The sequence below is a fragment of the Mustela putorius genome, unplaced genomic scaffold, assembly GCF_011764305.1.
Source record: "Mustela putorius furo isolate JIRA1106 unplaced genomic scaffold, ASM1176430v1.1 tig00000224_pilon_pilon_pilon, whole genome shotgun sequence".
NCBI lineage: Eukaryota > Metazoa > Chordata > Mammalia > Carnivora > Mustelidae > Mustela > Mustela putorius.
In genome coordinates, this window is record NW_025421321.1 from 9,081,379 (window position 1) to 9,095,014 (window position 13,636).

General features: G+C 39.4%; 1 protein-coding gene across 50 annotated transcripts in view; it reads right to left on the reverse strand.

Annotated features, from left to right (window-relative positions):
- MAP4K4 (mitogen-activated protein kinase kinase kinase kinase 4) overlaps positions 1-13,636 on the reverse strand; it is a 193,070-nt gene that overhangs the window by 31,740 nt on the left and 147,694 nt on the right. For 9 of the 50 annotated variants that reach the window (XM_045077649.1, XM_045077640.1, XM_045077636.1 and 6 more), the window contains exons 13-18: positions 9,031-9,192; positions 6,183-6,269; positions 5,391-5,603; positions 4,236-4,397; positions 1,407-1,640; positions 358-464 (exon numbers count right to left, since the gene is read on the reverse strand). In XM_045077649.1, the coding sequence (XP_044933584.1) occupies positions 358-464; positions 1,407-1,640; positions 4,236-4,397; positions 5,391-5,603; positions 6,183-6,269; positions 9,031-9,192 (965 nt within the window). The remainder of the gene's footprint in view (positions 1-357; positions 465-1,406; positions 1,641-4,235; positions 4,398-5,390; positions 5,604-6,182; positions 6,270-9,030; positions 9,193-13,636) is intronic. The other 41 variants (XM_045077658.1, XM_045077675.1, XM_045077672.1 and 38 more) reach the window with 8 other exon arrangements.

Sequence of the window (13,636 nt, forward strand, 5' to 3'; positions counted from 1 at the left end):
TTGTGTTTTCTGCACCAGTCCCAAGCACTTGGGAAATCCTTTAGATGACAAGCTTCCTCAGGTTCCAATTCTCTTAATCTCTCCCTTGCCTTTCCTGCCGTTTCATCCACTTGCTCTTACAGAGCCAGGGAGTTTACATTTTAAAAGTGCTAAAATACACAAATGGATTCAAACTCCCTTTTCACTAGAGACCAGTTTGTTGTTATTCACAATAATGGATTTTCTGGCAGTTTTTCTTTTATAAAGTGACCATCTCTTTACCTCAGACGTTCCATGTTTACGAACATTTTTATGAAAATGAACATGATGTAATATGCTGTGCAGTAAATATGTTCTTAAGCTTCCCTCTTCTCTTACCTGGTGGAGTTTCTTTGACCGGCTTGGCTGTTTTGCTGTCCACTGCCTTGCAGTGGGGAATCCCGACGGGACAGAACAGGGGAACGAGATGTTGTCCTCACAGGAACCTTTGGGAAGAAAAACACAAGAATTAAATTATTGAAAATATGAGAAGAAAAAAGATTTTCCTACCAAAACATTTTTAGAACACTCATACTTATGTGAGCCTTACTATCACTACCCCCACCACCCCTGACTCTTCTCTGCCCTCCACTGATATAATACAATAGAGAAATTTTAGTCAAAGGCATCAAAGGAGCCAGGACAAACAGCCCTTCTATGCTTCTGTAACATTCAAATGATGTTTGGACTGAAGCTTTGTGGCAGGGGACATACAAAAGCATTTTGCTGAGATAATGTGAGAATCAGGAAAATAAGCTCAAAGAAATCAAACAATGGTCTACAAATGGATCAGTAGGAAACAAAGACTGGTAGGAAGCAAGAAAATATTCAGAGGAAGCAAATTCCAAGTGGAGGGAAAATAAACGAAATGAAAATGTGCCTTTCATTTAATTTTACCATTAAGTAATTACCAAAAGACAAAAAATTTTAAAGGAAACCAAAAATCCCTCAATTTAAAAAAGAAAAAAATAATTTTTTTTGGAATTTTCAATGCAAAATTTTCCTTAAAAGAACCTTTTCTGAAAATTTTGATCTTCGTTAATATTGCAAAATAATTTGTAGCTTTTGTATAAATGCTTAAGACAACTGCCAAAATATATTTTGATTCTTTTTATTCTAGGAGTATATTCTTTATAGACTTACTCATATATTATTCTGTTACTTTGTGTTTAAGTATAGAGTTAACAACAACCATAAAAAAACTAACTGGCGGCTGACTGAATACAACTGCATAACTATGGAACTTGCCCCACTGTAAAAAGTTCCTTTGAAGTTTCATTGCCCCTTCATTCTGGTGAAGTCACCATACCCTTAGTTAAAATAAATAATTTTTTAAAAAAATAACAAAAAGGAAAAAAGCAGCACACATCTGTCTTTCTGCTTCTTACCCTTGGAGGCACCTCGTCACTGTCTGATCTAGACCAAGCCTTTTGGGTGGGGTCAGGTACCTCCGACTTAGAGTCAGAACTCTGACTTAGCACCTCACTGCGGGAAGGTGGACATGGGTCCTGAGAGCGAAGATGGTGGTGTGCAAATTTGGGAGGAGAAGGGTCACTGAAGGAATGGGATCGCGAGACAGGGGAAACATTGTTCTTGAGAGATGCCAGGTGGGACCACTGTACCTTACAAGAAAACAAAACACAAAACATTCAATGCGTTCTGCATAAAACGCTTTTCCGGTCAATACCAAATCCAAACCAAGAAGTGGGGGAAATGCAAACAGGGGCAATACAGTCCTAGGTAAGCCAAGCAGTGGAACAGTTATACTTCTAGTGAAGAAGCAGCTGAGGAACACACTATATAGAAAAAAGCAAATGTACATTTATAAGGAAAACTCTTTTAATATCCAGACTAACATTACATGAAGATTAATGAAACAAAACAAAACAAAGCAAAAAAAACCCCTCGTAGATCTCTGATCCTAAAAGGGAGGACAACGTGCTCCATGCACATCCATGTCAAAGCAGAGTTGACAGGCAGAGAGAGAGAGAGAGAGAGGGAAGGAGGAAAGTAAAATCACAAGACAGACACTGCCGTTCATGCAGACCTAGCTATCCATTCTTATGACACCTGGCAGCATAAGGTTTCACACCAAATAACCACAGAACAGCACATTCCACGAGCAAAGACAAACCCCTTGTATGTTAGCAGACTATGGTAATACAACTTAAAAACAGCCAACTTTTCAAATACACCCTCAATTTTGCTGCTTTCTTCTCCCAAGTCCTAAAACACTCAAACCTTAGAAATCTCTATACATGTTCACAGTAGTTATGAAAAAAGGAATTTTGGTTTCTCTAGGAATATTCAATACTATCATTCCCTCTCCTTACTGCTACTGGACTATATGCCTTCTACTTGACAACTGAAAAAACAGGACAACTACTTGTCACCTGAGTTAATGTGGTTGCTTTTTCAGTTGATAAAACAATTTCTGAAATAGTCTGTATCTTCTTTATTGTATCTTATTATTTTAAAATAAGTGTTAAAGATTGCAATTTATAAAATTCTAGCTATGCTATCCATTATATCAACATATGTAATGAAAACTAAAAATACCAAATCACAACTGGTTCTACCTTTCCAAATGCAAGATTCAGAGTTAAGTCCCAGGTCATGATTTCTATTACTTCTGGGAGAGTCACAAATTCTACTTCTTGGTGGAATAATCTCAAGAGTGGAATAATCTCAGATTGCTAAAATGTTTAAAATTTTCAGGGGGAAAAATGTGAAACTGGAAGTATTACCTGTAACTATAATAAAAAATGGGCTTCAAAATAAGAATCTTAGTCTCCTCAAAGAATGTTTTTGTAAGTAGAGGTTTCAGCCCAAACCAGCTTTCGGTAGCAGGAGGAAAAGGGAGACAGACTATCTCTAGGCACTACATTAGTTAATTAATATAAAAGTAGCCTACATAATTTGGGAATTCCTATTTTTTAACCTGTTCATGGCCAAACAGATAAAAATTTCTATCTGCGGTAACTTTAACTTGCAGAATAAAGATTTCAGTCCTGGACCCTTCATACAAGTGCTGTCAAACCTAGTCTGCCAGTCTCTCTTCCCTCGCCTCTGTGTCACTTTCCTCGCTCTCTGGCTTGTTGGCCAGCTCTTTTGCGAATCAAGAAACTGCTGACCCCATATAAATATCTCCCTTTCCCTCTAAGTCCACCACTCTCACAAACATGCCCTTTGCTTAGGTCTGGTTCTTCTTCCCCCCTTTTTTTTAACAACTCCTCCACACTGGAATTATTTATATTAAAGCATGTTCAAATCCTCACTTGGATTAGTTTTTTAGAACACCACAGCTACTTCTATCACAAGAATATGAGATTTTATCCCCTAACATTTGCAAACACCAGTACCTGGTAAATTCAGGCTTAAAAACTTGTTCCCAATATTCTGGATCACACAACTTCAAGGAGCAAAATATCTGAAAGTCACTTATTTTCAGTAAGAAAATGGCAATCTGTGTTTTAAGGATCTTTTAGATCCAACAGCCCCACTATTGCCTTCCTTCTCTGGATAGTACAGGGTGCTCTCTTTTAACCACACAGTACTCAGCCCAGGGGGTTCTCCCTCACCTAGACTAGGCAGAATGCTGTGGCCAGTCCAATGAGAGGTCATGACCTTTACCCTGACCTACATCAGGGCAATGTACACTTAACCTATTAGAGCATATCTTCTTTTGGATCTTGAACCTTTTGAGAATCTAATAAAAGGCCCTTTTCCCAGAAAAATATGCACAGTTGGACAAAACCAAGAAATTCTACATGTAATTTCAGGGCAGACACTGGTTTTCTAAAGTTCACTCATGGAACTGGCCAGGAGCCAAGGACCAAAGCTTATGATTCTTCCTCTATGTACTTCTGGTACTAATATTCTAAAACCTAAACTGAAAATTTTTTCTATTAGAGAAAGGAGGCACTTGTTTACAAACATCTGAGTTAGGGAAGACAAAAAGACTAAAAGAATAAATGACTGAATCTAGATACTCTTAGTAAGAACAACAAAAATCTTAAAAACAAACAAATAAAAATCCTTCTTTTCTCTATCAACTGAGGGTATTTTGCCTGTATATTAATCAAAAATCACTTCTGCTCATCTCTTTTCTTTCTAAATGTGGTAACAAACCAAACTGTAAACATTACAAGCAGGCCCATGGCTTAGTGAGCTATGGTGTGAGTCTCCTTGGCCCACAGCCACCTGGCTGTTGCTACCTGTGGCTCAGCTGGTCTCTGCAGGGCAGGATGCACAGACTCGGAGTTGCCATTGGAAAAAGACTCTGATCTGGAAGGCACTGGTGGCTCCAATACTCTGCCTGTCTGCTTACACTGGGCTTCAGGGGAGCTGTGGTTAGTTTTCCTAAATCTATCTTCCACCTGCATCAGAGAATTAGAAGACATAACTTAGTGTTACGTTAGTAGGGAAAAGCAGAGATCCCAAAAAAAGCCTGAAAAGTGGAAGGGTCCTAGAAATAATTTTTCTGTTTTCTCCAAGACAGGGGTGGCTTAAAAAGAGAGGGGACAAATAAAATGGGGCTAAAATTCAATTTGAGATAAAGAAATACTTATGAAAATAAAAACTAAGCTTTTAAAACCTCCTGGCCAAGAATTCTTAGATTGTACATGATGACAAACTAGGAAACAAAACAAAACAAAACAAAACTAATGTCACAACCAACTTAACCAACAGATTAAAAGATTATCATCAGGAAGTCAAAGCACATTTCATCCTACCAAAAATAAAGGCATTCCAGAATAGGCAGAACACTTGTTTGTAGATGCTACTCTCTGTGAGGGTGAGACATGGTAGCAGGATGCCACCTATAGGCCAGGTTTAAACACACTCCAGAAGCTCCCCAGTTCCCTGTATTCTTAGTATCCCAGAACAGTTACTGCTTCACCACATCCTTATGGTGAGGCTCTGGGTGCCCAAATGTGTCAATTCAGTAACAAATCACAGTCTTTGAAAAGTCACTAAACTGGACTACAAGGCTACTGGGCTACACTTTATTTTCATTGTGGTTTGGGGAATATAGCTAACCCGGCCACCATTCCCTTTGTTCACATTCTTAGTATGATTCTGCCATACAATCTTTTTTTTTTTTTAGTGTCCAATTCATTGTGATTTGTTAACAGAGGCATTCTAGTCGTCTATAGAAAAAAATACTAAGCAGATAAGAGACCTTGGGCAAGTGTCCTTTCACTTTTCTGAACCACAATTTCTCAGCTAGAAAACCAAGAGAGTGGCTCATAATTAGTCTCTGTCCCATTCAAGTCTTAGTATTACACAGTTCCTAAGCATTATCCTATTATTTTCTACGGAATAATCAACACCGGATCAATGTTTAAGCAACAAAGGAAAGAAAATACCTCTCGAGCTCTGTCAGCAGGCTCATAGTGGGGCTTAGGCTCTGGAGCGTGATAGCTTGGCTTGCTCCTTTCCTGCTGCGGTGGCTGCTGCTGCTGCGGGTGCGGCCTCCTGTGGTCATGCTGTAGAGACAGGAGATATGCTTGTTCTTGTTGCAACTGCCTCTGGAGCCTCTCTGCCTGCCGGTGCTCCTCCATCTCCCGCCATCGGCACTCCTTGGAGAGGGAGAGGAGAACACTAAATCTATGGGACACTGCAGAGCTCGCCTCTTCTCTGGATTCAGTCTCAACTTTTTACAAACATAATGCCCTTTGTCCCCCTTGTTTGATAATAGAGCAAAATGACTGGGATTTTAAATAGCATATTACCTGTGGAAAAATCTGACAGCTTGTTGCTAACCATAATATCACTGGACAGAGAGAGAATTCAATTAAAAGCTGATTTTGGTGGTTTCAAAAGTAAGAATATACTAGACAAAAGTCCTATGGCATGTGATTTTAACTTTCAGCCCTTAGCATTCTAGTTTGTTCACTGAATGCCAAGTTCTGTTCAAAACCTTGCTATCTACCAAAGACAACAGTTAACTCTTTAACAGGAAATAAGTAAATATACAGAAGCCACCTTGAAAAGTTGCCCAAAGTAGCATGACCACAGAGGACGTCTCCATTTGAGCCTGTCAGTCCACAGCACTAACCAAAATGGTCTGGTGATCACCACAGCTCTGCCCAAAGCTCAGGGGAGGGATAGAAAAATGAGCCCTAATGCTACAGAACAAGACAGATACAGGGTGTTACCAGTAACATGGCCTGCTCCTGGAGCAGCTGCTGCTGAAGGATTTCCAAGTGCCGCTGCTCCTCTTCTAGCTGTCGCCTGATATACTCCTGTCACACAGAAATTACCCAGCAATCAATTTATCCAAAAGGAAAGCATCAGAACCACCTGAATGGAGCACCAAGAACCATTTGCCCCAATGGTCTTCAGTGGTGATTCGCTTAGTGATGAGTTTATTACAAAGTGTATGGCGAAGGATTTTCCCCAAGATCTTCAAATTGGCCAAGATCTAAAGAGTCTAAAAAATGATATACACTCCATTGATATATACAAAGGTATCTGAAAATTTTTCTGTTAGAACACCACTGTTAAACACAAATGTGAGATTTCAAAGGACCATGATATTCCTCTTAAGGACAGAAGACTCCAGAGATATCAAGAGTTTAATTAGATAAACCAGTAGATCCACATTGCCCCAGATGGTTCTTATAGTCATTATTTATAAGTAGCATGGACTGCCAATTTTTAAAACCCCAAACCGAAACCTGTTTAATATTAAAAAAGAACAAACATGATTTCTGTTTTCTCTGATGACACAGAAGGTACAGAGAATGACTAATTTGAAAAGCCCATGCATGGTCCATAGACAACAGATGCAGGTGATCTCTCACAAATGAACAGGCCCAGGCTCTTCACGATGGGACTATGGCAGAGTGTGTGTATGTCTTAGGGGTAAGGGGGTACAGGTGGGGGATTGGGGAAGCCTATTTTCAAGGAAAAGAGAACAAGTCTCTGCAACAATGAAAACAGATAAACAAACCCAAAATATGTAAAGAGGAGAAATCCAACCTTGAAGTTGCATGCATATTTAAGGGGCTAGGACATCAAGAGATCCTTATCTAGTCTCCTCATTTGAGAGATGAATATCAAGAATATTTCTTGCAACTTTCAAGATTTTAGTGAGGCTTAAATAAGACACAGTCATGAAACAACTTTGAAATACAAACGAGAAGTTTCGTTCCTTATCAACAGGGAAAAAAGCCAACTACTTCCTAAAGGGGAGTAGACTAAAGGATCTATGAGAAATTTTATTCTGAAATTCAGATTATGTCTTTACAGTGTCTAATGCTCACCATCCCCTTACACTATGGCACATACTTTAAAATAAAAATAGCCATATATCTGGGCTGGAGAGACGTTTTAGTTCACCAACAATTCCGATTGAGGGAATAGTGTATAACACAAATCATGACATATATATTTCCTTAGAAACCTTTATCTTACAAAATAAATTTTGCCCAAAAAAGCCAATCTGATTCTAACCTGGGTTCCAAGGCCCATGCCTATTAGTCTAAACCTCCATGGCACATGCTATGCCAAAAACACTGTTCTAACTTGACATGTGGCCTTACCCTGCAATGGCCGAGAAAGGAATCTAAATTCCAACTCATCCTACCTTTGAACTAGACAGAACAGAACCATAACTTGGAAGATCAAATTAGCACAGTTGGGATTTTTTGCCTCTAAAACACAAGGACAACCAGGAAATTCACATCTATCCAAATCACAAACGTCCTAACATAAAACAAGCATACAGAATACAACTACACATGTACACAGACATGCACATGTAATGCAGAATTGACACATTTCTCACAGCACTGTTAACACGGGGGATATTTTGCAAAAGAATAAGGAAAGTAGAATGAAACTCCTTTGATGCTATTTTTTTTAAGAAGAGGTGAAGAGTATTGCTGTACACAAAAGCTAATGACTGCCATTAGAACATTAAAGATTAAGTTTAACTCTCATACCCTCATCTTACCATGAAATTGCAAGAATTATCCCTAGGACATTTAAATTTTTTATTAGGACATTTAATTTTTAAAAGCTCACTTTTATTCACCTTTGCAGTCCCCAGGTAAAAATTACAATGTGGAAAAAAACCAAAACAACAACAAACCCCAAAACATACCATGGTCAACTGGAAAAGAATATCAATTAGGTAACAAATAGAACATATCACTTAAATTCTTACGAAGAACTGGTAAACATGCAGAGAACTTGAAGCATATGATTAGTATCAAAGACAGTGGTTGAATAATCAACTTTGGAAGTTAATACCGTTGTTGGTAAGTATTTTAACTATGAATTTCAAGTATTATTTAAATCAGTCCCCAATCATATCTTTTCTCCGTTACCCAAACCTCGTAACAACTAATTATCAATTCAAAGATGTGAGATATGAGGAGGCTCTGAGGGGCTCACACAGATAGCAGAGACACAAAAGCACAGTTCAGTTTTATTTGCACAGGTGTTCAGGAACAAATTCAAAAAGACAACTATAGTTGGCATTAATAAAATGATCTAAGTATTACCAAAACACAAATGATCTTTCTTGGCTAAACAAAACCACAATGTTAATAGTTTTTCTAATGCTACAGAGAAACACACTGCATTATATACAAAAATGTTTATTACAATACTCAGCTATTGGATACTTCAAACATCTCTGGTGGTTGGTTTTTAATTTCACTGAAGAAAAGGCTAATTATCATCCAGATATTTAGGGTTCAAACATTTAAGCCAAACCCAAGAAGACATACTCAAAAATCTTTTGGGTATCACACTGTTTGGAGACCACTCAACTGCTTTCCAGGTTTCTAAATGGAAAGATTTATCCATCATTTTTTAAAGATGAGAATTTATTGCTGTGCTTCCACCTGTGCGTCAGCATTCTGAAACCTCTGAAGTCCTAAATGTGTTTATTGTGTATGTGCAGACGTCTGTGTACTTTTTGTCCCAAATCCCCCAATTCTATTATGCAACAAATCTCAGATTCATGCATGAAACATTCGTTAATGGACTAACCTGTTCTCTTTCAACTCTCCTCTTTTCTTCTTCTGCCCGCCTCCTCTCTTCTTCTTCTTTCCGTCTTCTCTCCAGTTCCTCCAGACGCCTCTTCTCTTCTTGTTCCCTCCTTCGCTGCTCACGTTCTTGCTGCCTTCTAGCTTCCCGCTCTCTCCTTTGTTGCTAGGGGAGAAAGATATGTAATCAGCAGGGATCTTCCCCCTACAGCTCACATGACAGTGTTAACTTGCTAGTTATTTCCACACTGCCCCTTGGCCCCTATGTACTAGCATCCTCATAAATACTGGTCAAAGGTGGTTTATTTCTGTGAATCTTTACACAGTTTGGTTCCATTTTGATATCAACTATTGCCCATTCTTCACTGTATTAGAGCAACCAAGGGACAGGAAATTCTTTATTCTTACAAATCTATGTAACAGAATTACACAGGGCCTAAGAAGACAAAGGAATAAAGGAAAACAGCAGTAGAGCGAAGAAAGAGGAGAAATAATTAAAAAGAAGAAAAAGAAAAGAAGCATATATCAGGAAAAAGAGAAAGGGACATCAACAAGGATAAGAAATTATTACTAAGGACTGCTATGGCGTCATGCATGCTTACTATGTGTCTTGTACTGTGCCGGGTGTCTAATGTGCCGGGTGTCTAATATTCTTTACTCCATTTCCACTCTCTAATGTAACTCTCATAACAAACCTGGGAAGTAGGTATTTCACTCCTACTTTACAAATGAGAAAAAAGGTTCAGAAGAGTTAAGTGACTTGCCCAGTGTCATCCAGCAAGCAAGGGCCCGGATGGAAGGGCCACTCTGCCTCTAACACCTATAGTACTAACCAAACACAATCATGCATCCTACCAACAAGGAGGATGGTGCTACCTAATCACCAGACTCATTCTGACAGCCTTTCCTAATTCAGGCTATCCTATATAACCCCACAGAAGAGAACATTGGGACACACTGGGCTCTTGTCTGGCTGCTTGTCTCATCTAGCCCCAGACAACTGCCAATAAAGCACTTCCACAGTATAAAGCATAAAATTAACCAATTCTTCTCACAAATATGAAAAACGTTAGCCTCTAGCTGGCCAACCAACAGATTCTCTGGGATGATGAAAATGCTCTGCCTCAGTACTATTCAATAGAGTACCCAGCGGCCACACGTTGCTACTGAGTACTTGAAATGTGACTAGTACAACTGGGGAACTTAGTTTTCAATTTTATCTCAATGAAGTTTAATTTAAGTTTAAATAGCCACATGTGTCTAGTGGCTACTGTGTTGGGCCACAAAGCTCTGAAGAATATACTGCCACCAAATTTCTTAAGACACAGGAAGCTGATATTACCACAAACTTTAATGTGATACTGAGATTATTAAGAAAGAAAGTTTGGGTATAAAAGTAGGTATTTACTACAGTTTCAGTATTCCTCCTGGGTTCCCCCCCATTCCTGCCACAAACATTCATTCTGAAGGCAGACGCTTAAAATGATTTCCTGAGAAATGTACAGAAATGTCTTATGTGGGGAACCACTGGATAGAGAGGATTATTTGGTACCTGGCCTTTCTCAGCTGAGTACTACATCATCGTTACTCTCCATACAGTCCCGAATCAGCTTTGGGCTCACCTTCCTCTTATTTCACACATTTCATTGTTTTATTTTTTCCCCCACTGTCTGCTCTTAGAATTCAATGCACAAAAATGGACCTATTTCCCATGGGTGGGGGGTGGGGTCATAAAAAGAACTGAGTTCCTGTCTGTTTAGAAATTACAACTTAAATGGCCAAGGCATCTTTATTAAATTCAAACACCTACAATGCCCCATACAGTGCACTTGTCTGTCATTTGCTGGCTTAATGCCTTTATACTTTTTTTAAATCTTAAGAGAAAAAGAGGACTCTCTTCAAAATCAAATCTAAGAAGGACAACAGAGAGCAATGGCCTACGTGCCAAAGGACTCGGGAGCAAGGCTTTTTGTACAGAGGCCTTTCTCTACTGCAGTGGTGCAGCTTGCAATCAGAGCACCAGGCCCCAAGCACTGCCCTGCACCCCTGGGAGAGAGGTCTTTCTTTTTTAAAACTAGCTACCAGAAAATAAAACAAAGAAAACCACTTCCCCCAGCCCCAGGAATTCATGAGCAACAAAACACAGAAACTTAAGGTAAGAAATAGGAGAATCTCAACCAAGCAGTGTTCAAAGCAAATTAAGTTAGCTCTTCTATTTTATATCTTTTGCCTTTCTATATAGGAGCAAAAAGAAGTGAGTGGCTTTTTGCCAGTAAATCTCTTACAACAAATATACAGTTGCTAAGAACACAACCATTTTTCTAATATTGGTAATAAAAACAATTATGTTTTGCTAATTGGGAAATAGGTTTCTTTGCTTTGAATAGAAATTTTTAATTCCTTCAGGTATTCCTGGCTTCTGAACTTTTCTGTTGAATACAAAGACATTCAAAACAAAAAGCCTCCTGATAAACCTAAAATGTTAAGAATCTCATTCAATCACTTTGAACGCTTAATATGGTATGTTTTCCTTGAAGAGGTTTACGTGGAAGTTCTGTGGAAGCCTCCATCCTGAGGAGTGACCAGGGTTTGTGTACTCTATGATTTTTATGGAGAAACTCAGCACTGCTTAGTTCTGAGAACAATCATGGGCAAGACTGGCAACCATCAGGTTTACAAAAGAGAAATGACTTTCTAGAATACACTGGTTTAGCAAACACCTGGCAGGCCAGGCAAGAAGGGCCCCACCTCTGGATGAAAGAAAGAACCTACAATCACAACAAAGCTGGACAGAAAACTAACTAATAGGGTATGTACACAATTTTCTTCCAAGTTGGTCAGACAAAAGGAAAACAGGAGAATGAAGTAAAGGGAAAAAAGAAGAAAGGGAAGTAGTGCCTATACCCTTAAAACCTCCCCCTTAGCTTCTGAGAACTCAGGTTCCAAGTAAATCAAATTAATATGAACAGGTTAGAAAAAGCAAAGAACTTGATACACGGACACTGAATTTTACAACTTCTAGACAACAAAGAAGCCAAAATGGGTTAGAGGGGTCTTTGAGAAGTTGTAGTCAACCATGGAATCCTAGAAGAGAAGTGAAATGACTCAAGGAACAGGCGTTGTGGTCCTGACTCTGCTTCCCTGGTACAAGCCATGTTCTCTCCCTGAGCCTATTTTCTGACTTGTCAGGACAGAGGTGTGTGAGGTAGGGGTGGGAGGGAGAGAGTCTATATCAGCAATCATGATGCTGTGAAGTTTGCTTTTTTTTTTAGTTAAAAGTTGGTGTTTGTGGTGAGAAAAAATTTTACAGAGGTCTCATAAGCAATGAACTTTAAGAGAATCATTCCTCTTCAGAAGACCTGAACTTTACCCTTCCTTGCCCACCACACCACCCTGGGGAGAGTGCCCTGACATAGCAAGATTACCAGAGAGAGGAGAAAAGAAGTAAAGAACTAAGATGATGGGTCTCTATATCAGCAGTCTCTAAAAGTGAGCAAAACAATAAATGGAGGTCTAGGAAAAGAAAACACTCAACTTTTATTTACTCATATTTGTAGCTCACCCTTTTAAAATAGCTCTTTTTGCATGTTCTATAATATATATACTCAGTGCAAGAGTATATAAATAGATGTATCTCTACCAGATTTACGTCTTTGGTTTCTTTTACTGATGGGATTGATACATGATTAAAGACCCTTCCAAGACACCCCAATGTTCTAAGCAATGCCGCATGACCACAGAGACAAGGACCCACAATATGTTTACTGCCATTTCCTTATATACCATGCAGACAAGTAAACATTCAATTTCAGATATAATGTTGAAGTGAAGGTCCCCATTTAAACCCATGGTATCATGTAACAGAAAGAAAAGCCACAGGCTGTACTTGCTTTTTCCTCTTATTATTAAATTTTTTTTCTTTAATTTCAAAGCAAAGCCATCCCCATCTCTGCTGACATTTGGGCTGTTATGTACATGGACTCCTCCAGAGAGCTGGAAGGGGAAACAACTTCAATGGGAGTCCTGATCTGGGAGAAACAACCAGCTGCCTGCCACTCAACGACCACACAGCTGGCAGCCAGACACAGTCTAGCATCCAACTTAAACCAGCCTCGAGATTCAAATTTCCCATGTCTCCAGAAGAAAATAGGGGAAGCCGCGGCAGAGAAGCAGAGCGGGAGTGAACCTGGATCAGAGCCTGGCTTTCCACGTGCCAGCCCTCTCACCTGGAGCCGCTGCCTGCCCAATCCACTAAGTGAAAGTGTGATCTTGGGCCACCCACTCCGCCAGGACCCACTTGTCATCTCCCCTCTCTTCGGCTGTTGTCACCTCAAGTATCAGGAAATGGCAGGGCTCCCAGCCCAGTAAGAAATCTAACTAAATGCTACCACATTTTAAGCAATCTTACAAATAGCTTTTTCCAATTTATTTACATTTTTAAATTTTAAAAATATTTTATTTACTTGGGGGCAGGGCAAGAGAGTACATGAGAGGAGAGAATTTCAAGTGGGCTCCACGCTCACTCAGGGCTCAGTTTCATGAGCCTGAGATCACAACCTGAGCCAAAATCAAGAGTCAGATGCTTAACTGACTGAGCCACCTAGGCGTGC